At 43.7% G+C, this 25,298-nt stretch overlaps 1 protein-coding gene across 6 annotated transcripts in view; it reads left to right on the top strand.

The window, feature by feature from the left end:
• raraa (retinoic acid receptor, alpha a) overlaps positions 1-25,298 on the top strand; it is a 139,139-nt gene that overhangs the window by 51,584 nt on the left and 62,257 nt on the right. For all 6 annotated transcript variants that reach the window (XM_041066518.1, XM_041066515.1, XM_041066517.1 and 3 more), the window contains one exon: positions 11,080-11,884. In XM_041066518.1, coding sequence (XP_040922452.1) covers positions 11,731-11,884 — 154 coding nt within the window. In that variant the 5' untranslated portion in view covers positions 11,080-11,730. The remainder of the gene's footprint in view (positions 1-11,079; positions 11,885-25,298) is intronic.

Genomic DNA, 25,298 nt, shown 5'->3' with positions numbered 1-25,298 from the left:
TCAAAGTATTTGTGACTTGCCAGATACATAAATTAAAGAAAATATGTTCATTATGTTAATAGAAAACACAATCTAGTCATACACATAATTTGTAGGAGACAGGGTTTGCTACATCGGGACATCATCTGCATATATTTGTGTGTGTTTTTCAGAGGCATCTTACCTATTGTAGCTCTAAGCCTATAACAGTTGTGTTGTGAAGGTCATGCTTGAACAAATGCATATAGGAATCTGTCCTTGGCCTATTTAGAGCCCTGGGTTTGGTAATATGGTATGAGGTGAGCTATCTCCAGTCTAACTTGACACAATGGAGGCTGTGTGAATATGCAGATGAACACACAGTTACAAACACGCTATGACACATCATTCAAGTAATTGAATTTAGCCTTCTGTCAACAAGACGCTAACAAGCCCTCTGGAAATACAGTGACATTTAGGCTGGTGAGTCAAACCAGCTTTTTGCCTCACACGCACACACACACACGCACGCACACACGCGCACACACACATACACACCATGCTTAAAGGTGCTGTTTGTTTGTACGTTTTTGCAGTTGCTAAATAGCCAATTTCAGCATTAACAGCTGTTTACTTTCCAGGCTAGAAAAAACATTGCAAGCTCAGGATCAAACTTTATTCTTTTGCTCTCCAGCAGCTGTCTCCGGCTGCTGAAGCTAACATGCTAACCAGCTAGCCCCAGCCCATCCCGTGTCGTAATACTGCTTTGTGATAGTGAGTCACTGTGAGAAACCATGTTCAGGGCCAGAGAAAACTTTAACCTTTGATACAAACATGTCCACAATCATGGCTGCAGCACACACATATTCATTCTCTAAACACACTCATATGGGTACACGCTGCTGCACAGAAGCGTTGTCACACGTTTGCACGTGCGATCACACATATGCACATACAGCTAGAGGAAAACGTACAGATGCAAATGAAAAAAAAAACCCTACTGTAATTACTTGTCTTTGGTTTTGAATTATATATAACATCTTCCTGACATAATATATGTTTAGGTATTTTTAAAAATACTGGTATTGTCAGGTAGACTTAGAGAGATCACAGACTGTCCCGTTTAAGAGGGCACACCCGCTCTGAGGAGCAGATCTTGTTTGATCCTCGGGTGGGCGAGTGGCGGCATAAACAGGAAGGGGCCCTGCACTTTAGTACGTCATTCGCTCTCGTGTCATTGGATCTTCTGTGTTGAAATGTGCCGAAGTGTTTCGCATAACATTGTTAGCCCGATATCCTGAATAGGTACACAAGGGTGACACAACCTTATAGGCAGGCGCGCACACACACACATACATAGAGATACAAGCTGAAGTGGTGACTACACACACACAGTTGAGTGGTATGTGTTGTCTGGAGGAAAAATGAAACATCCTCTTGAGCCAGCTGTGTTCTGTTCCCTTATGAGAGCAGAGAGTGATGTAAATGTAAAGGTGTGTGCACCCATCTATGTTTATGCATATGGAATATGACAGCTTAAGTGTTTTGACTGTAGGTGTTCTGAGTGTGTGTGTGTGTGTGTGTGTGCATATGTGCGTGTGTGCGTCAGCCGGTGGGGGGTGCTGAGTCTGTTGGAGTCTTGCTCAGAAATATGGACTTCATTTGCGCCAGGGCCTCTCCCGCTAACTGGAAAAGGGTTGGGGGTGGACTGAGGGAGCCACCCCACTCCAGCACACACGCACACCAACACACACACACAAGCTGATACATGTGCTTACGCATGAGTTTGGACACACTCAGCCCCTTCTCCTTGTATAAAACAGTGTATTATTGTTACCAGCTAGTAGAGAAGTGGACTCTCTACTTTTACAGTGATTAGTAACTCAGTTTTCCATTTTCGAATGGCCTCCGCTTTCTTTCACTCTGAATGAATTCTAACTAATTTTATCCAAAGTTGACATAAACATTTAAAAAAAAAAAAACTGTGTATGACACAGGATGTTGGGCATGCGTTCAGCCTTGTATTTCACCATTCAGATGAGACTGTCCTGTAAAAAAACGAAAACAAAAAACAAGCCCACAGATAGTCTGTGCCAGCAGCTTATTACGACACATAGCTACGTTTTATTGTAGGGAGATTGCTGTTCGTTTCCATTTTAAAACCAATAGTCGTTGTTTTTTTCAACCAAGACTATTACGCAACTCTAACTGCGTGTTTATTATTGTAACCATTATGATGAAGGTCTTCTAACCTTATAAAGGCATTTATTTAACCAAAAGCAGCTTTTCCTTAACCTAGCCAAACCACAAGACTAAGGTCCATCATTGTAGTTCACTGGTACACAGTGCATTTCAGCATTATTAAATGTGGTTGTTGCAGTTTTGTTTCAATTAATTATTTAAGTTGTTATTAGTTCTAGTTCTGTATATTTTACTAGTGAATTTATGTGCTGATGTTCTTAGTCTTCTCTGATTAAAACATGAATATATTTGTGTTTTTGACTGTTGGTTGTACAAAACAAGCTATTTAAATAATTTTGGGCTTTGGGAAAATTTAATGGACATTCTTTACTGTCCCTGACATTTTATAGAATAAATGATTGATCAAGAAAATAATGGGCCAAAGAATTATTAGTTGAGGACTTTATAAAAAATTAGATCATTTTCATAACTCATCGTGATAGCACACTCACATCATTCACAGGCCACCATCACATAAAAATATTGAGGAACTTAGTGAAACATACTATACCATACTGTATAGCGATGCTTGTGTGGTATCTTAAAATCTTAAGACACAGGCTCCTTCCCTTCAAAGAGAACACAAGTCTTTGTGATACTGTAAATAGTCATCTCTGGGCTTTCTGTTCCTTTGTGAGAAAACACAAATGAACCTACAGCGCTGGTTTTTTAGAACAAATTCAAATAACGCATCAAAGCAACTTTTACAGCCTGAGGTTTTGCCACATAAATCATTAAAGGGCGTAAGTGAAAGAGCTACGGAAACAAGAGATTGTCAGGACAGTACCAAAGGGCTGGTGGATGCAGGACTAAAGGAGTGCAAGCAGTGTGTGACTGTTGGGAAAGAATAACATGCACTACAGACCCCAGACCGCAGGAGGCATGACTCCCTTACCACCAGGAAACCTCAGGGCTTTCTGCTCCATGTTCTGTTTGCGCTCACTCATTTAATCTCTCTGCACATTCTGTGTATGCTCCACTTTCCCTCCCACATTTAGTGTTGCCATATTGCTGTCTTCTTCCCTGCTGCATTGTTTCCTTTGGAAACAGTCCTCTTCTAGCACGTTTCTCCGAGTCTATCTGTATTGCTCACTTCCTATGTCCCCCAAGGCAGAGCACATTTAGCCTTTAACTCCCTCTCTGTGATGGCCTTTTATCCCCTCCCACCCCACCCCTCTCACTTGGCTCCCTTCCCTCTTTTCTTCCCAGCTCTCTCGCTCTCACCTCTCCACTCTCTTCATATTTCATATTAAGCAATCCTTTCCATGGAGCCAGCTGTGTAAACAATAGGGACTGGCCCTCCATGTTTTCTCAGAACGAGAGAAAAATGCCGGAAAGACCTGGACACAAGGAGCCTGCCGCACGCCGTCCGCACCGATGATCTATGGCCCTTTGTCTCTCCGACCTCCTTTGAGCACGAGTGGGACTTTCTGGGCAGAGTGTTGGTTTTTGTGTGTGTGTGAGGCTGAGTTTTCAGCGTACGGGGCAGTGTGTTTATGCGGGTGTGGGAGCTTTTCTGTTACCATAGCCCCCTGCAAATATTGACCGAGCTGAATGGCTACAGTGAGTGGCTCAAAAGCAAACGCTGCATGTCATGCTCTGCCAGATATGGCCACAGTTTTTTTTACCAGCGGCATTCTCATCAGAAATAATCCAGCTTGCTTAGCGCACGATTTTTCAAGAACACCCCCCATTTAGCTCCTTAAATCATGGTTCTTGAGTTATGATATTGATAAATAGAAAGTAATCTCAGCTGTGCTTCACATACTATAGCTGACCCATATTTAGCTCCTTGTCTATCTATAGGTCTATAATCTGTCTGCCTATACTGCTGGCAGCCTGTTTGTACGGGGACGTTCCTAGAAGCTGCTGGTGTTCCTGGGATTTAACACTCTTCATCTGATACCCTTTATTTAAGGGGTGGGTTGGCGGGCGACTTTAGTTGTAGATTTTAATGACTTTGGTTGACACAGTAAGCTGTGTGGGTGTGCATCTGTCAGGGCTTTGCTGTGTATGGGTGTTTATGGGGCTTATATGCATGCATGCAGGTGGGCAGATGGTCCAGTTCTGCACGGACAGCCACAGTGCTGCTCATTTTGTGTGAAGGAAGCGGGGCTACCATCTAACCCTGGCACACACACACACACACACATACAGCTCATCCCTGGGTTTATTTTTTGCAGGTGCAGTGCTTGCTGGCATTTGAGATAATTAAAGGCTGACCTTTCTGAGAAATGTCACCCAGCCTCCTTCGCTGACAAGTGGATTCACCCCACAGGGGGCCTTGGCAAAACGGCTGAGGATTCTCACCGCCCTGGATGTGCACTTAGCACCCTTTAGCCCTCTTGCGCCACACTTTCTGGCTGTCATCGAGAAGTAGCTCCCACCTCCTGCTCTCTCACCCACAATGCCTCAACTCGAAATGATTTTGACCATCTCGAAGCAACACAGGTGGAAGGAGCACTGAGGTGGAAGTATTGTTGGGTCAGAGAGTTGGGAGGAGCACTTACATTTTACTTATATAAAGGAAGAGGAGCAGAAGACTAAGGGATTAAGAAATAATCCATCATACAGTGTAATCTCTGCTCTATAATAATCCTGTAGAGATAAAGTGAACTGGAGCAACTATTTTAGTTCCTTTAGATAATAAATTGTATTAGATTGATGTTTGCAAATCCTTTACTAAGTGCTGGAGTGGATGACTTACAGTAAAGCTGTGGCAGTTTGGATTTTGCAGTTTGGGCAGAACTAATTAAATTATTCACTTCACCAAACTTCAGTGATTTTACTTCAGTTAATTTATCGGAGTTTCTGCATGGAGAAGCCTCTCTGTTTGTGCCTGCAGTGCGGTGGAGAATGACAACAAACCATGTATCACTACACTTTTATGCCATTTGAGACTTGATTTGAGGACCATTTTAGTTGCAATTACATGGCATACATATTAGTTCACTGATACACCAGGGCAACTCTATGCGTCTTAATCTGAGGAAATGAAAAAAAAAAAGTTCCTCTAAGTTATTTAAAGTATATTATTAAGGTTACTAACTAGCAAGCTAACTACTTTTGGGAATTCTTCCAATTACGGTCTGTTTTTAATGGATCTCCACCATCATTTAATAAAAAGGTAAGGTAATGCAAACTATTTGTATCCTTCTCTAACTTCTAAGCTTCTCACTAGCCTTGCGTGACGCTCTCTGCCCTAAATAATTCACAGTTATTAGATGAGGCCATGTGTTAGTGACTTGTCAAAGTGCCCCCCCCCCCCAAACTGCCCCACTCTGCAAACTGCTGCACATGTGGTCTGCTCTTTATGCAAAACTCATCCCATCTGAGCTAGTAATGTACAGTAAATGCAGTGTACTGTAAGACACTCCCTCAGGGCACAGAGATGCCATGCAAATGTGGTTCAGGACATGCCTTGGACACACATTAATAAGCACACACACACACAGGCTACATGCGTGGCCGCACACAACACCCACTAGCTCAGACACTTGTTGATGTACGCACACGTACGTGTGTTTGTCTCACACATGTACATCACTGCACATTGGACTGCACACGCAACACACATCACACACGCAGCAGCTCTCAAATGTGCAGTATGTACACACTCATGCGTGCACATATGCTTATTCACTCCTGCAATGTCCCGTCTCACTTCTGACGTATATATCCACCCACGCTGCTGTCCTCATAAAAATTTCAATGCATCGTGCTTCAGTGACTTCCATTATGTGTACCACTGCAAAGCCATACAGGCTGGAGTCGGAGCTCACTCTGTGCTGTTAAAGACTGGCAATCCACTCTGGGCTAGCAGCCTGTAGCCTTCCCTGTGGACAGATTTTTGAACAAATCCATGTGTTTTTTTATGTTTAGGCCATTACAGTGAAATTCTAAGTCATCTGTCTCAATCTTAAACGGTGAAATACCATCTATCATCTGAAATGGCAGGTGCTACACATTGGCCATGTTCAAGTGACATGTTCAGGAAAAGAGCAGCATTCATAAAGTCACAGACATCATACAAGAACATGATAGCAATTGACTTGATGTGTTTATTGTTCTTCAATATTTGCTACCTCAGGCTGTTAGAAGCTGGACTACAGAGGACTTAGAATTGCCATAATGAGTTCACTGTGCTGCGTAGTTTTAGACTTGGACTTGGATAACGCAGTTACAGAGCAATAACATTTCCTTAAAAACGGACATTGGCCGTATTGTGTGAGAAGTTAGGCTGTTCTTATCGGCAGCTAGCAGACATGTGTTAGAGAGGGCTCTGTAATCGTGCTTTGAGTAGCATTAGGTTAAGCATGTGGCTTTGGCAGCACACTGAGGTGTGGGGCTGCTGTCACTGACCACCAGCTGCTCGTGACACAGGGATATGCAGCACTGGCAGCACCCACATCATAGATAATTGGTCATCGGGAGAGATATGGGTTATAAATGTTGGTACCAACATCGGTACAAATGTTGTGTTCATACTTCAAGGTCTTGACAACAACTGGTGTCCGTTTTACTTTCTGCCACTGACCTCTTTGAACCTGGTACGTGCACGCGTCTGTGGACGCTTGTGTACATCTTTTTGAATTGTGTGTGCGTTCAAACATGCACGCCTGTCTATTTATGTACACACCAGAGTGTCTCTGTATGTCATGCGTTGCATTTGCCATCCCCTGTGGCTGTTTGCTGTGCTGTCCGCCCATCCACCCCAACCCCACGCTGCCATTTGCTGCTTTTTCCGATTATTAATTCAACGTTTGCTGTCACAACCAATTACAGTCTCTCGTGACCCATGACCTCCGACCCTTCCTTCTCTCTGCCTGTTACATGCCAAACACAGAGCTAAGACCAAGTGACCCAGATTGTTTGTTTATTTTTTTCCTCTTACTGTAAGTGATCACATACATTCCCTCAGGAGCTGCCCTCTATACTGCACCTTGTCTGTGTGCTCTTGAGTGAATTTGGCAGATATGGGCTAGCGATGCGATGGTAAAAGAGACCAGATAATGCTATACAAATAAAGCCTGCGGAGCAGATGTTAGAAACTCTTTGAAAAGATGTACATTAACGCCTTGATCCCAGGCCCCAGGGTCCCTGTGCACTTCCATAGTCTGCACTATTGCATCACCTCCTCATCTTAGACTTCTGTCCTCCATCCATGTCTGTTTTTAGTCTACAGGCATCCATGTTCCAGCTATGTAGCTGTATGTGCAGTAAGCAAGTGTGTGAGTTAATTTTTTATGTGTACATGTAACACCGGCATACAGAAAGTTCACGTTCCTGTTTGTTACACTTGATTTCCCTCCGTGTCTCATCATCTTCAGTGTTTGTACGTATGCACCTTTATGTGAGACGTGTCATGTCGGCCTTGACAGCACTCTCTAACATCTACACTAAAATGAAGACCAGCTCACCATACAGCATTATGCACACAATGGCTCGCTCCGCTTCTTCTTCATATCAGTGACCTTGTGCGTCAGCCGTATCATATAGAACACATAGATCATACAGTGGGAGGCACCTGCTGCTGTGATTCGAGAGCACCCTGACCGAGGAATGGAGGCGCGATTAGTGTTTTTGCGTGAATGCAGCTGTATTAATATGTGTGTGTGTGTGCGCTTGAAGGACAAGAGGAGAGACGTGTGCATGAGGAGACATGGAGTAATAAGACAATTATAGATGTCAGTTCTTGTGTTTGTATGTGCATATACTGTATATGTGTGTGTATATGATAAATATATCAGAGTATGCAGCTGTTTGAGAGAATTGTGACTGGTTTGTGTGTGTTGACAGGAAGGAGGATGTACAGTGCATGTCAGCAGCTTTACCCAGCTTTGGTGTTGCGTGTGCGTTTTTCACATCAGATTACACCATCAGTTGTGCTTTAATTCCTCATATAGAGGTGTGAGTGTGATCTTTGTGCCTCTGACTGCGTGTGTGTGTGTGTAGGTGTGTGTGTGTGAATGCGGATGAGTGCAAAAATTTACTGCTGATTGTATAGTGTGTTTGAAACACACCAGTCACACATTGTTTACATACATCAGAAAATATTTGTCTGTTCCAGACACTGGGCCTCAATCATGAAATACTCTGATACAAAGATTCAATTTGAACCTTTTATTTTTAAATGGGGTTCATTAATATTTAAATTTTTAAAAAATGTTCATAGGTTAGAAAAGCGTTCATGGGATATATGCAAATTCCTATCCCAAATTGCAATTAATTACCCATAATATGATAAATAAAACAAAATCAGCATGAGGAAAATACAACATACTTCAACTGAATTGTTTTCTCAACTATGGTCTGCTCTAGGATATTAAAAATAAAATTAGATATTAGACGGCTCATGTCATTAGTTTTGTCACACTTGAGGGATGCTTTGCAGCGCAGAATTTTGAATTTTGATATTCTGCAGTTGACGGATGTTTCTCAGTTCCTCATATTGAATCAAAATGTGAGAAGAAACTTTTACTGCCTTTAGGTCCTACGAGTCTGTTTTTATATCCCTCAGAAAATGTGCTGCAGCAACAATATCCCTTTCTATCTACTGTGACATCAGTAAAAAAGAATTAGATGTGGATGCAGCACCACTAAGTTGCTGCTGGTTTAAGTGCATGGTAATGTGTGTTGTCTCTTATCACTCAGAGCAGCCTCTTATGGTGCCCACACTAGATGCTGTAATGATAATGGTGAAGGAAGTGGCCCATTTCCAGCCTGTGGGTTCTCCTAGTGTCCCAGTGTGTGTGTAGTTCCTCATTGTAAGACCCAGTTCAGCATCTGTGGCCTCTGGGCGCATTAAAATATATATGGCTCTATATCACTTCAGTGTGTATTTTTGACAGTGCTGATGCATTTTACATGATCGTGCCATAGTGGAGTGTATCAAGGCCTTGGTTCATAATGGTAATGGTTGTGTATTAGTTTGTATTATAGAACCAGAAACGATATTGTTCCCTTTAACTCTTAACTCTCTTTTGGTTTAATGGGTAGCTGCTCAGGATAGAAGAGGGGGGGCTTTAAAAGCAAATAAAACTATATCCAGCTCCCATGGGCTTTAAAAAATGCTAGTAAAGCTTTCGGACTAATACAAGAGCAGCCTTCAGCCCTCAACCCCTGACCACCACACACCCCAGCTCACTGTGACAGGGTGACTACAGAGCACTCTGGCAACGATCAATAAAAATAAGGCGCCTAATAGAAGGCCAAGCCAATAAAATCAGCTCTCTGTCTGATTAAGAGACATATCAGGGCTCCACATTCACACTCACACTCCCACAGACACACATTCATTTCAGTGTGGTAACTCGTTCCCATAAGTAATTACTCATTTTGCTTACATGTAGCTATAGTCATACACACACACACGCAGAGGCACAGGCACAGGCATTGCACTGAGCCTGTATGGAATCACAGAGAACAGCTTTCTGACACTTACACCAAAGAATGTTTTAACATAATGAAAGATGGTTATGATGAACCAGAGCTCCTGTATAGACAAAGACTCCAGACACCACTGAGTGTGTTAGTTTAAAAAAAAAAAAAAAAAACACTCTCTATAATTTCATTTTCACAACTTTTCCACCACTGTAGTTCTCTGGTGAAGATTACGGGAAAAGATTTGACAGCACCACAGTGAGTCTGAACCCATGAAGGTGAGCATTATCAAATATGGAGATGGCAGAGAAACAAAACAAAATGTTCGCGGTCGCTGAGTGGCCTGTCAGATGCTGTGACCTTCATACTCACCACATCTCAACCCAGGCACTCGCCACCACATTATTAAAACACCAAAGGAGGCAATATTGTTTTGTAAGAACGGTGTTCACCTCTCCACTTTCTGAGACCCCATGCCAGAGATAAATGAAGCTGGGTTTTTTTTGCTGGCTTGTCATGGCCAAACACTCTGAGTTGGTTTTTTCCTTTAATTTGTCACCCATCGGGACAATGCTGCCACCAGTGCGCCCCTCTCGTCTGTCATATCCCCATGCTTTGTGTACATCATGCAAGTGGGAACAGGCACTCGAAGATGTCTGACCTGACCTCTCTCTCTTTACTGGAGTTCATCCATGATGTCCTGGCGTGATTCATGTGAGAGTGCCACATTCCTGAGCAGCAACGCCGCTCATGCAAGGACACATTCTGTATTCCTCATGCCTCGTTCAGTGAGGTCTGTGTGTGTTGCAATGCGTCTCAGTTTTACTGCTGTGAATTACATCCACTGACTCATAAAAGGGTCATTACAGTAAAATATAAGTTACACTCATGTTATGACAAGCTGTTTTGAAGAAATAGCTTTTCTCTTCTACTCTTACGTCTGTTGTGGTGCTGGCGTGCCACTTTATGATAATTGTGCTCTCGGGGTGTATAGTTGTCAGTGCCCTCGTGTGAGCTCATGCTTTCTGTGGTGATTACAGGTCTGTTTGTACATGTCTTGGTCTTAATTTGGAAGTAAACTCTGCAGCACAAATGTCTAGTGGTCCCAGAACGGCGCTTTGGGGTCTCACCTCTGGCTTCTGCAACTGGTGTAATTAGCAAAGTTTTCTTTTGTGTTGCTCTCTCCATTTATGCATTGGCTCGTCTCCCACAGTATTTGTAGTTTGTTACCGTTAATGAGCGCGCGTATGAGCACACAAAGCTGCGAGGAGACATCATGCACCCACCGCTCTCTTCAGAGTTTTGACACACCATTAGATAATTAAGGCGGATGGGGTGTTTTTGTAACATTTCAGATGAGACATTACCATTAATTAGCGTCAAAAGAAAAGAACTGTTTTGCTCAAGCACTTAAGTACAAAGGGAAACAATCTCTTTACCTTGTCACTGAAGCACTAAATGATCTCTCTCTCTCTCTGTTTCTTTTTTTTTCCATAGGCAGAGGCTGTGCGAGTGCAAAGAGGAGGCCCGTCCAAGGAGAGGAGCTTTGTTTTGGCATCATGTGATCTGCGCATTCCCTAGGAGCACTCTGCAGTGGAAGCATCACAACCACTAGCACCCCTATCACCACTACCACCACTCCTGACTGCAGTCATCAAAGTCACCTGTTCTTGACTCAACTTGCCTTCTGTTTCTTTCTCCCCCCTTCTTCTTGAAGATAAGGAATGGCCCTGCTACTTTCCTGCCTCCCCAACGCCTCTTGCAAATAAGGCCTTTCAGCTTGTTTCACAATACCGGAGAAAGGAAGGCTAAAACGCTCCTCAGTCCCCCTTTTATACTGCCACCCTGTGTTTCTTTTTATCTTTGTGTCCTTAGTAACTCAACCCTCAACAAACACATTCACGAAAACCAGCAGGATTTTTGTCTTGGTGACATCTACTGCAGCCATTTTAAGGACCAGTTTCCAAACCATAAGGATTTTTACAACTTTGCCTGGCAGTCTTTTGGAATATCTACGCATCCCGCGTCCTTATGGGGGATTAAATCAGTACAGGAATCCACACAGACTCTTCTTTGGCTCTGTTAGATCTTGTTAAGGTGGTTTTTTCAGTGAGGTCTGCTTGTGACTGGAGGGTGGACTGAGCCATCATGGCTGGGAAGGGCAACCCGGTGCCGAGCCCCCACCTCAACGGCTTCCCCATGCCCACCTACTCCTACTTCTTCCCCCACATGTTGGGGAGCCTGTCGCCGCCAGCCCTGCCAGGACTGCCCATCAGCGGGTACAGCACCCCTTCGCCAGCCAGTAAGTAAACTCTCACTTTACACTTTTTTTCTGGTTTTTGCTCGGCTATGAACGAAGTGGTCTGTACCTGTGCCGTTCACTAGCTGTCGTGTAGGTTGTTTTTTGAGTGACAGTCGGTGGGGAGAAGATTTACTTTCTTTTGTGTGTGTCCTGATTTCCTCTTGAGGCTGTGGCTCACTGTTTCCTGCAGAGCTCCCCTAATGTGTGTGTGTGTGTGTGTACATGTACTTGTGAGTCTGCTTGTAAGAGGACACTTTCATCTCATCCTGTTTAGATCATTCCTATGTGAAAGATGTGTGTGCTGGTAAACAGAGAGCGGTAGACTCACACACATACACCCACGTTGCCTCTAGCGCTGTCCTTAATTTACAAGCCCACACACATCAACACACACACACACACGGAAACGTCAGTGTAGATCACAAGGAAATGAGGCAGGACAGCCAGAGAGGAGTATTGTTTATTTGGGGAACACAAATTTGGCAAGTGTTGCTAAAATAAATCTCACAAATGCTCTCAGTGTAGCCAACCTTCATGGTACAACTCCTTTGTACAATCAATCAAAAGCTTCAGAACAGACTTGCAAAGTTGCTTATTTAAGTCAAACTAGGAGAAAAGTATTTTTTTTTTTCAAAAGGAAAGAGAGGCTTCTCTGTAGTCTATTATTTATACAGAAGAAATTTTGTTTAACCATGAACAGTGCTGCGAGAAGTGTTCAGATCTTTTACTCAAGTAAAAACAGCAGCGCCAAAAGTTCTGCAAGATTATCATGAAGCAGAAGCACAGACGTAATGTCAGCAAAGTTTCTGAAGTAGTGCTTTTTATATGGAATGGCCTTTTTCCTACTGTTATCAGTATATGATTACATATATTATATGATTGCATGGATTAACTGATGCAGTAAACTATGAGCATTGTTTCAATGTTGTAGCAGGTCGAGCTCATTATTAAATAATTATTAGTCTTTTTTCCCTTTTGAATAAGTTACTTATTTCAAGAGTTTTATGGAGATTAATGTTCATACCATGAAAGACAGACTAAGTCAGATTGCAGTGGTGACATATAGGGGAAAAAAATGACACCTCATACCAGCAGCTTTCACCAAGTCACCCTCTGAATCTGAGTTCGGCACAGATTCTTGAAACATATTCATACCTGTGATTAGAGATGACGTATCAAGTGGAGTATATTGCAGTTTAAAATGTAGTGGAGTGGAAGTATAAGGTTGAATGAATATATGTAAATGCACCACTCACTGACTACAAACCAGAATCCCAGAAGTGCTTTGAAATTCTTACACTCACTCGATCCGTGCCATCGCACGGCATTCTGAGTAACACCGGCAAACAAGGCAGATAATCAATTAAACGGCAGCGGCAGCAGCAGAAATATGAACTAAAGGAATACAGTTGGTGGTGCAGATGTACAGGCAATTTGTGTGTATTGGTGTGGACAGGCCTGGCAGACTGCTGCCTCGCTCCCACAGGTTCAGAGGGGGTCAGTGTATTGACTTTCTATCTGCTGGAGTTTGCGTTGGCAGCCAATGTGGAGGGAAGTGAAGAACAGTTAGTGCCCAGCCCAGTCACTCCCACTTCCCCAATACCAGATACCCCACCTCAGTCACAAAGACTGGAGTTCCCGTCAGATTCCTCTTTTTACACCGCCGCAAACGTGTCTGTGTGTGTGTGTTTCTGTATATCTGTGCGTGTGTGTGCGCGCGTGTGTGTCTGTCCCCTCTCCTAGCGTTTGCCATGCAGGGCGGCAAGGTTCCTTCCCTTTTGCCTGGACAAACATTTCCTGTCTGTAAACACTGGAGAGCCAGGGACACCACAGCTTCCTGACGAGCACGAGTGCATGCTCTCTCTCCCACACAAACACACACACACATGCACACACTCTTAAACATAAACACAATCTTTGCCCTTCACGTTGGCTCACTTTCTCTCACTCGTGCGCTTCCTCGCATGCAGATAACTGCAAGCATAACTCACACATACACACACAGCAACAGAACCACATGTGTCTGTTTCCATACACTTCCCCACACTGTGACACACAAACCCACCGCCGTCACCCCTTTCTCTTCCTCCTCCTATGTGCTTCTCTGGCAGAGCGTTTCTCTCTCCCTCCCTCTTTCACAAACACCTCTTTTTTTCTCCTTTCTCTCACTTTTTCACACACTCACACACTTTAGCTAAGCCATTACCAACCCCATTCAATGCTGAGCAGTGACGAAAGGGAGAAAGACAGAGAGTGAGCGCTGAGGGGGGAGGGCAGGGGGGGTCGGTTTATTTGGAGCTTACAGAAAGCCGAGCATTGGCCTTGATGGATTTCAACGTGGCAGAACTTCCAGTATAGGCTAAATCCACATGGCTGCATGTGCGTCTGTGTGTGTGTGTGTGTGTGTGTGTGTGTGTGTGTGTGTGTGTTGTGGACTTGTCCCTGTGTTTTTGCAGAGTGAATAATGTAGCTTGACCTTGTGATTGTTGGTTTTCCCTGCTATTGTCCAGACAGTTTTTTTTCCTTCTTTGTAAGACCTTTTTAAGGGTCATGTTTTTACAGGAAGTGCTAAACATATAAGTTTGTAGCAACACACATTTGAATTATGACTCAAATCTTCATTTCAGTCATAGGATCTGGGACTGAAGGACATTCAGCATCTCAATGTTTGCTTTTTTATTCTAACTCCCATGTTTGTTTTTAAATGAGCGTAGCTTTTATAGAATGTTAGATTTTTCTTTAGTCCCTCATCACTGCCCATTGAATTAATTTATTAACTTGTGGATTGGAGAGTTGTTGCATTTACACCCGGGCTGCCTGACTCAATCCTCAATGTACCTCTGGTGTATGAACACCTGTATTTATTTATTTTTGCTTTATGTGAGTTCAATCTAATCATACGTGATGCAGGTATAAACTTCAAATGCAAGTGGCTTCTATTGGTGGTTCCTGAAGTGGATAATGTTAACAGTAAACAGTCATGAACTCATTTGCCTTCAAAATACTTCTCAGTAGAACTTCCCTTTTTTTTTCCTGTTTTCTTTTCTTTCTGGTCTTTTTTCCTCTGTTCACACTCACCTTCCTTCGCCCTGTTGTGCAGTTCTTCTACCTCGGCTTCCTTTAGCAAATCACAACAGACCAATTAATTTGGACCAAGCAGAGCAGAAGGGTTAATCTAGGCGTTCAACTACACTACACTCTCTTTCTCTCACCGTGTCTCTGCAGCTCCAGCCTCCTGGGTTATGTCTTCACATCACATTATCTGAAAATCATCATGTTAGGTTACGCACCGGAGCAGATCAGTTGCAGATATTGATATTACATTTATTGCCTGCAGCTTTATTAGTTAACTGAATATTATCACCATGGATTGATCACGCTCACACACCCACGGACACACACGCTGCTGCATTGAACTCAGTCAAACATCCTCATCCAGCATCACACACGCGCTCACACGTGGAGGTGCACAACTTTCATTAGTGTTTTCGATTAATTCCTTGACGCCACACGTCTGTATGAATACGGAACTATCTGGCCATAACACTCCAACTATTGATCCCGTTATTATCATTAAAGCCTTTTGCTGTCTGTCACTGGCGCTAATACTGTGCTATTACATTAGCATGGTGTTATGAGGGATCATAATGAATGGAGCCAGCTTGCTACCTGCTGCCACGGTGGACTAATTGGCTTTTCCCCACAGAGCGCTCTTGTTTCAGCAGCCGCAGTAATTGCTTGGTACAGGAGCATTTCCTACTGCGGCTAACACACATGAGCACCATCTCCTTTGACTTATTAGGGGGGCAAAATGGCATTTATGAATGTACTTTTACGCCAGTATGAGAAATATGAAAGGATATTTTCAGACCTCAAGGAAGCTTGTGTGTGTGCGTGTGTGTGTGTGTGTCACCTATCCCATTAAGCAGCCCATGGTGGAATGCACCGACCATAAATAAATATGGATATGGTAATGTTGGGCAAAGTGTGTGTTTGTGAGGGTGTGTGTGTGCTGGTTTCTGGACAGACAGGTGGTTCCTCTCTGCCCCGGTGGTCTGCAGAAATCAAGGGGGGGCATGTCAGTACACTCCATGGGTGGCAAAAACAAGACACACACACACATTTTCACACATGCACACACACGCACACACACAAGGCTTCTGTGGTAGGGATGAGGATAATGACATGAGAAACACTTGCGACGTGCTCCCCTTTGGCAGAAAACCAAAGTGTCTGTGGATGCCACGCACACACACACACACACACACACACACACACACACACACACACACACACACACACACACACACACACTGTATTGACTGAAGCACTTTTTTCTTTCAGGCTACCAGGTACCAGCCATTTAGCCACTTCGGTGGGACACACTTTCACGCACACATAGAAACGGTGCCTCTGGGGAGCTGGTTGTCATTATTGGAAAGTCATTTGAGGGGTGCCGATACGCTGATGGCAAAGACGCAGGCTTATTAAACATGGCGTGTCAAACACATCTAGCATGGCAGCATAGCACTCATTCACCCCAGCTTAACGACCTTGTTAATTAACTGCAGAGCACTGGGAGGCTGAAAAATGAGCTCAAGGACTGTCCTATTCTTAAATTTTCAAAGAAGTAATTGTCTCCGATGCTACTTTGAGATCACTGACACATCACAAGTAGCTGAAGAGTTTTAATCCTTTGTGTAGAACCAGGTTACAAATTAGTGGATTTCAGCAGGTTTGATGCATTTCTTAATAGTAACACAACCGCAGATACACATGGGCAACACATTTCTCCACTGACTATTTAAATAATTCTGTTCCTGTTTCTCTAACAGCACATAAATCTAGTTCCTTTTACCGTCAGCTTTTTCTGTTTTAAAACCTCTTTTATTAAACCTGATGAGGAATTTCAGAAGATATTTTTACACAGGAACATTTTTGAGAAATTATTATCAGGATGATTATTATCTTAGATATGGTAGAGCAATGTCTGTACAGCCTTTTTTAGACAGTTGTAACACGTAACTCCAACATGTAACACCAGGAAATAACAGCATTTAGGCAAATAAGTGAATTTATTCAAAAATTAAAAAAAAAAAAACAGTATCTTTGCTGACAAGTAAAGGAAGGCAACCACGCTGCTGGAAAGAAACATCAACATTGGCTGATCTCGTATCTCAAAACACCAGAATATGTTCAGTGATGTTTTTTTTTTTCCTTTGTCATCCACCACCCCAAACTCTGCACGCTTACTTCCTGAACTGGTACATAAAGGGCACATGTAAATTAGGTCCTTTACATTACATTATATGCTTTTGGCGTCGCCTCTGACTGTGAGTGGGTGTATGTGTGCTTCTGTTTGGGAATTTTCTTACTGGGAGTGGGAGGGGCCTCCTTGGTGATTTCACTGTGGATCAAAGGGTGTGTGTGTGTGTGTGTGTCAGTGTAGACAGCAGGAATATTGCCCAAGCCTGGTGGAGAGGAGAGGAAATCGGTTGGTGGTGAAAGGATTTGGAAAAACTCTGCTCAAAGGGAAAGACAAAAATGTGAGACAGACAGACAGAGAACCGGAGAGACAGAGATGCACGTTTTCTGTGCAGATGTGACAGAAGTGGGAGCCCCAGGCACACACACACACATAGACGCACACACAGGCTTTGGCAACATCCGTGTCCCGTGCCTGTATCGTGTGCCAAAACACCAGCAAGCTTATCCAAAAGGGGCTCCCACAAGAAAACCCATCACCCTCTCCACTGGCCCTCTGGCCTTCCCTTATATCCATCCTTCCTCACTCCCTTCTTTTTTTTGGCTCAAGCGCACCTCTTTGTCCCTCCCTCCATCACTACTCTCTCTGTGGGCATTTGTCCTCTTTTCTTGCCTGATCCATCCTCCCCTGTCCACTCGTCTCCTTTCCACATTCATCTTTCTTTCGTCATACCTTCACCCCCCCACACACACACATACACCTTTCTCTCATTCTCTGTTATCCTCCTTTCTTCCCACCCTCCCTTTCTCCACCTTAGGACTTGACAGAGCTATCATTACCCTGCCACCTATTTACTCTCAGCCTGTTATTTTCCATTTGCTTTGAGGGGACCCAGGGCCAAATCCCTGCCCAGAATACTAGATCCTAGCCACAGGATTTATCCCTGAGTGGCTTGGCAAGTGTGGTCCACCCCCCACCCCCCTCTTTTTCTTTTCCTCACTCTCTCTTTCTTTCTCTGTGTCTCGCTCTCTCATTCTGTCTTTCTCTCTATAGGTTTTTTTTTTCCCTTCCATGGCTGCTTATGCAAATACAGGCCCTCCTTTTTAAAGAGCTGTCTACCCATAATCCGATGGATGGCTCCATTTTCGAAGTGCTCTACACACACACACACACACACACACACACTCACAAAGAAAGGCAGAATACACTACACAAACACTATTAGTAACACAAGGACATATGCTATCTCCCATAAACATTCACACCGACTGGAACATACATGCACATGTGCGTACTAATCCACACACACACACACACACACACACATGCACACACACACACAAACTGCCACACAAGCACAGAGAGAGAAAACCCTCCTCTGCAGCATGGGTGTTATGTCTTGAGCAGCGAGCGCTTTAAGCCGTAGTTGGGCCATAACAACTTCAAAACCAGCAGACTGTCGCCAGCAGCCATGCAGCACTCAGTTGGGTAAACACTGGCATAATCTAAATCTCTCTCTCTGATGTGCCAGTGTAAGTATCTTTATTTCTGCTCTCTTCAAAGGCCCCGCAAGGAAGTCAAGACAAGGGTAAAGCGATAAGAACCCCCCCTTTTTTTTTCTCTTTCCTTCTCTACGGCTTTCCTATCCTTTCCTTCAACCCACTCTCGCACTGACCCCCTTCTCCTTCCTTTTATCTCTTTTCTCTTCCCCACACACACCCACACGCGCACACACACACACACACACACATATATCTCTATCTTCTTATGCCCTTTTTGCGGTACCCATTGCATACAGCCATAATTCACACTGCTGCATACATTGAAATGTCAATGACTCTCTCTCAGGCATCATTCCTCTATTGTCCTTTGATAAGCGGTAGGAATGACAGCATCTGTAAAATATAGGGCAGTTACCTAATGGAAGGAGAGGAAGGAGGGAAGGAAAGGAGAGAGCTGAGGAAAGGTTCTTAGAGGTTGTACGGTTCTGCCCTGCACAGCGCGGAGAGTGATTGAATTATCAAGCAGAGCTTTGCTTGTTGTCCAAGGGGGGTTTCAGAGGGAAAGCCCTTTTCTCAGCGGCTAATGTGCTTTTTCAGCCTAGCACAATGGCTAGCTGTGTTGCGCAAAGGGGCTAAGAGAGCTCTGTTCGCCCAGGGTTTATGGGGCCACCAGCTCTCCTTTGGCACCTCTCTAAGGGGCCCCTGGCCACACTTAACCTCAAGCCTGTCTGCTAGTATTAGCACATAGCCACCTCAGAGTGGAAAGATAATGCACTTGTGAAAGCATTAGCACATTATCGGGGTAAGCGAACCACCCAACTAATGCGAAATGAATTGTGCTGTGTTTAGATAATCATTAGCATTCCAGAGATTTGTGGACTCACACATTTAATACGGCACTGCACCTCCTGAATATGCTCGTTGCTCTTTTCTTTTATGTTCTCTGTGAAAGACGAGTCTGTGTTATTGTACCTGTTCACTTAGCCTTACTGCCTCTTTCGTCAAGGTCGTCAAGTATTGTATAGTCTCACATAAGTATTTGACAGCGTTTTTGGTCTAAATGCAAAGAATAAGTCTGTAAATTCTGTGAAAATTAAAGTTTAGCCCCATCTGGAATTCAGACAGTGCACACGAACTAAAAACCTCAAGGTTTTCTCTGTGAGACTTAAACACAGAAGGACCAGTGAGCGTGACAGCAAACAGTAGATATTTGGGCCTGTAATTATTACTTGTGTAGAGGGAAGAGAAACAACGACACATGCGCTCCAGACGGGATTAAAATCACTAATCAGTGCATGCGATATTAAAATAAGTGAACCTTCCCCTAGATAAATAAATTCCATCTTAATAGTGTATCCTCTGCGAATGTGCTGCATGAAACACAGATGTGGAGACTAAATTCTTAAATCATATAAAGTCTGCAGGTAATTTGGTTTTTATTTTAACTATAGTGTATGCAATAAACAACTCAACTTTTTCTTTTTAACTGTATTATTATTATGTTGTTGTTGGTTTTTTTTTTTTTACCATACCTTAAAATCACACGTGTTTACAGCCTGTTGCTTAAATGTAATTCCCGGGCTTCAACACATGAAGTGTGGCTCCATTTTCTCTCTCCCTCTCCTTCGCTTTTCTCTATTTAGCTTTCATTTTTCATCCTCCTCATCTCTCTGATCTCTCTTTTCACTCCGTGGCCTCCCTCTCTTTTTCTTTTTTTTTTCTTTTCATTGGCAACAAACATCTGTTCATCAGTTAGCCTGTGATCAGTGTGAAGAGGCACCTGGAACTTGCACTGGCTCTCTCAGCATCTCTCTCAACGTCTCTTATTCTTCTTCATTCTCTGTGTCACTAACACATACACACACATTTAGATGCTTGTTTTATCATCACATCCCAGCCTTTCTCCTCTTCACGGAGACATCCTGTATGTGTGTTACGTTACACTACACGGACAGAGGGGATGCGATTAGTGACACATCTTTGCCCTCCATTTGAAATTGCCTTCTAAACAACATTACGCCTTGATTAGTCCCCTAATTTGGTCTATCCCATGCAACAAACAGATGTTCACATACTCTCACAGTCGCAGCAGCTTTCAAAACTGTGTGCCAGGAACATGCTGTCACAGTGGCCATTTTTATCCTTGGATTTTTCTTTTTTTTTTTTTACTCTCGCTGTCATAAGCTAATTATTCTGAGCTATAAAACAAAAAGTGAAGTGGCCATGATATAGCGCACACCTCAGGGCTACCAGTCCACCTGAGTGGTGGCGTGGTAGCCTCCCTGTCGTGGAATATATCATTATTATTGTATTATTTTAACCCAGTGTTATGTTAGACTGTATGTATTAGACTGTGTGGGATTTGCAGTGTCATTCTCACAGACAAACTGCTGATGGTTGTGTAACCGATCCGATCCGGTGGAGCTGCTGAGGAATTCCACCGCCATTGACACTGACTGATCAGCTATTGCCAAGATAAAATCTCAGGTCTTAGGAAACACACAAAGACCGTGCTTACAATAACTCAGACGAACATGCATGCTCAAGTCAAATACGCTGTGGGAGATTGTCCAAATTGCAATTGTGGCAGACCCCACAAATAGCATGTGGTTTCATGGATCTTGTCTCTCTTGGTTGTTGAAGCTTACACAATACACATTTTGACAAAGCACCACAACCACACAGTTACACAATAACAGGCAAGTCTTTTGATCGGCCGCTTGTGTTGTGTACACTGTGCACTGAGGGAAAAACCAAAAACAGACTAAATCTCCCACAGCAAGGCAGTCGAGGAAGGCTGTGGTTTGTCATCGGAAATGCTGTCCTGAGGGTCAGGAGAGGCTAAACCAGCCACAGTTCTTTAGTGGTGAATGGTCAGCTTTAAGGGGTCGTTGCGCTTCAAATTAAGTGCTCGTTGGAGGGTTCAAACATCGCCTGAAACATCCTCCCCTTAAACTTTTCAGATGTCGGAATATTGGGAGCACGGCGTCCATCAGTTCTTTTAGTTTTCCTGAAAAATAACAGAAACTCAAATCATTTCACGCAGCGGTTCACTAGGTGTGTGCAGAGGTGAAAAAGTAGATTTAGTGGATTTAAACTCTCTTTTTTTATTCTTCATACGGCTGCTTTTCACTATTTATGTGTACACGTGTGAATATATTTTAAATCATTATTGCAATGCATGTGCATGCATCATATATGCATACATGGTTGACCAATTCAGCGGATCATTATTATTATTTAGTTTTACATTCAAGTAAAGTTGGTTAGGTAATCCAGTTAAACTGCCTGAGCATCTGTCCACTCAATAACTGATAGAAACGATGGCTGAAATTAAAAGGTGGTTGTAATAAACTGACATTACCTGTTAAGTGAGAACATACACTCACCATGAGTAGAACAAGGACATCTCAAAGGCAGGAGGCAGTCGGTGACTGATCGCAGAGAAAGAGACGGAGCGATGCTGCATACCTAAGGTCAAACTCAAGACCTCCCTCTCTGACCTGGAGACCCCTCTAATCACTCATCCTTTGAAAAAAAGAGACAGGACTGAAGAGGAGGTTAGGAAGAGAGGGAGAGGAAGATCAAGAGAGGGAGAGCGCGAATGAGGGAAGTGAAGGGCCCCTGCAGGCATCTTAAATCACAGCAGGCCCAGACTTAGCCTTCAACAAAGAATCAGGAGCAGATTCACACTTTACTCAAACGACCACTTACTTACTTAAGTACCTGCAGCAAGATGCAGGTGGAGGGGGGGGGGGGGGGGTTCTGTTTCTCCGATGCCTGTCTGCTGCTGGGCAGACGCAGTTCAAATTGTGTCAGCTGATTTGCTTCATAAACTTTTTGCTTATGCCCCAGATTGCACGTTAAATGTCTCTGTTTACTGTGAACACAGAGAGAGAGAGAGAGAAACAGAGGGAGGGAGGGAGAGGTCAGGCGATGCCAGAGATGGGATTTCGCTGATTCAATATTTACTCATCAAACAGAACTATTTCCTGTAAGCACTTGGCCAAACTCTCGCTCTCAGCACCTCACTCTTGTCGCTTTCAGTCTACTTCTGTTTTATCTCTTCTCCTTCTACCCCTCAGGTCGTCTTTCTGGCCTGTTCCCTTTCATCTTCGCAAACTTTCAGAGGATTTGTTTTCCCTTCCTGGCCTGCTGTCCCTCGCTGCCCCCCCCCCCCCCCCGCCCCCCGCCCCCACCCACCACCTTAAAGATATTAGACACTGAATAAGCAGTGAGCTGTCCACCCACTCACCTTCTATCCAGCCAGGCATTCACAGTGGCTGTGAGTTTCAAATAGGGCTGATAGTTGAGCTGTGTACACATTGTGAGGGAGCTGGTTTGACTTGACTATATTAATATACCCACAGAGGCTCTCATGGGTGTGTGCAGGACGAGTGAGTGTGTTTTAGCGTTTCATGAAGTCCAGGAAACATCCACACTTTTTTTTTAATTTTCTGTGTGCAAGTTAGATTTTCTTTGTTCCTTGAGGATTTGGTTGTTACACAAATGTAGTTTATATTCATGTGTGCATGAGGTTGAGAGAAATTCTAAGATTTTACCGATACCAAAGCCATTATCAATTCTGCTCATCGGTCTGATTCCTTATCAGTTCCCGTAATGATCAGTTTTCCGTTTGGGGGGGCGCGGGGGGGTGGGGGGGGTGGAGAGCAGGCCCACACAACTCAAACAGGTGTGTGGCCAAAAATGAGTTAGTTTGAAAAGACTGAAAGGTGAAACTGAGTGATTTTTATCTACCTGTGCGGGCTTTAATCTACCTGAGCGGGCCGTCCAAGTAGATGCATGAGTTTTGCAATGCGCCAACTGTCTGAAAAACATGCCAGCATCGATAAAAGGAATTGATAAGCTTACAGGAATACAAATTGCGATGGTTTGTACGATTTGGTTACAGCTGTCAACTGGGACTGGTTCTTGATTCCCATCCCTTTGTGTGCATATACACACACACACCACAGCTGTGTGCGGTGCAAGGCCAGCGAGTGTATGTTTCTGGAGTGCATTAGGTGGTTTTCTGCTGGGAAGACAACTATATGGCCTCTCTGCACAGTCCTGGCTGATGTGTTGTCAAAGCCGGCGTCTTTCAGACCTTTTGAAAAATAGCCTTTATGTCAAAACCAGATCGCTTGGACTGAAGGTACACATGGAAAGTAGTGGAGGAGCTCCAGGGGAAAACGTTTTAGGGGAATATTTTAAGTCTTTATCATGAAGGTAGTCGTCTGTCTGTCGACACGTTTGGTGTGGCTGCTTGTACTGTGTGCCCAGAGGCTGACGTAGTTTTCCCTTGTGGTGCCTGTGTGCGCTTGTGTGTTTGTGCACGTGCATGCACATCTGCCCATTTCTTATTTTGTGTGTGTGTGTGTGTGTGGCTGTGGACTCAAAACCATCCCACCCAAAGTTGGCACATTTGAACCATGTTGCCTGTAGCTGAATAGACTCCATGTAAACAAGCCTCAAAGCAGGAGGAGCGTCCTTGGATGTTCATTTAGGTCTCTCCATTCCTCCCAGACCTCTTCCTTTCTCTTTCCATAAACTGTTTTGTTCTGGTCCCCTCTGAGGTCAAGAGCTCTTACTGCTCTTAGGCCCTGCTCCCATTATTTTCTCTTGTATTAATGGTGGGTCTTTGGAGGGCATGATGGAAGGCCGGGCGGGAGGTGGGGGATGCTCGCTAATTCAGTTTCATCCACATGTGGTGCACTTACTCTAGACCTGATTAATCCCCCTTTTATTTTGTTCCATCTCTACCATTCCTCAGACGTTCTTGGTCAAGGAGCTTGTGCCCACGTTACAATAAGTTGTTTGGCAAAAATTGAATAGAGACAGTAATATGTCCAGCAATCCACCTATTAGTGTCTCATATCTCTAACCAGCTCCTGACTGTATCTTCATATTTACCATACAGACGTGAAATCTTCTCATCTAACTTTCATAAGTGTAGTTCCCAAAATGTTGAATTATTCCTTTAACCATAACCATGTATCACGTACCTCTGTTCTCTGTTCATTCACAAAGTCATGAATCAGTGTGAGGCTTGTTTTGGTGGAAGTTATGAGTAGAATCACTGACATGAGTTTGATTTTGATTTAGTTTCTATCATTTCACTGCCATCACTGGTATCCATTTTATATGCGACCACATGCAAAGGGCTTCACGGGGTTTTCACTTTGGTTGGAAGTACCTCAGGTGTTGTGTTTCAGGACTTTGAGAGGGCAATGGAATGAATGCTCACACAAACACACACACACACACACACACACACACAAACTGATGGAAGCTCGCTCCTCCCCTCGCAGACTTCAAAGCTTGCTGTCCCTTGAGGAACTTCAAACGCTGGGGAGGCCATTAAAAGACAAAAATTATTTTCTGTAAGGTCGTGATTTATTTGATTGAAAAATGAAACCGCTAACCCAACAGACATTATTTTTCCTTCCCAGGGCCTGCTTTACCAGGCACAAGCTAAATTGCTACCAGGTGGGAATCCTCTTAAGAGCAGAAAGGCTCTGCTTGAAGAGCAGAAGCCTTCTTTGCTTGCTCGTCTTCCAGCCTCTCCTTTGACTCCATGTCTCTTTTTGTCTCTGTCTCTTTCTCCCTCTGCATTTTTCTTTAAGATGTCATCCCTTCATTAACGACTAGCTGAATAAATGCACATAAGCTTGTTTGGTTTTAAGCCCTCATGTTTGGTGTAGTG

This window comes from Toxotes jaculatrix, chromosome 21, assembly GCF_017976425.1.
Source record: "Toxotes jaculatrix isolate fToxJac2 chromosome 21, fToxJac2.pri, whole genome shotgun sequence".
Lineage (NCBI taxonomy): Eukaryota > Metazoa > Chordata > Actinopteri > Toxotidae > Toxotes > Toxotes jaculatrix.
Note: the sequence above shows the minus strand (reverse complement) of the source record. Positions and strands in the feature narration are given on the sequence as shown.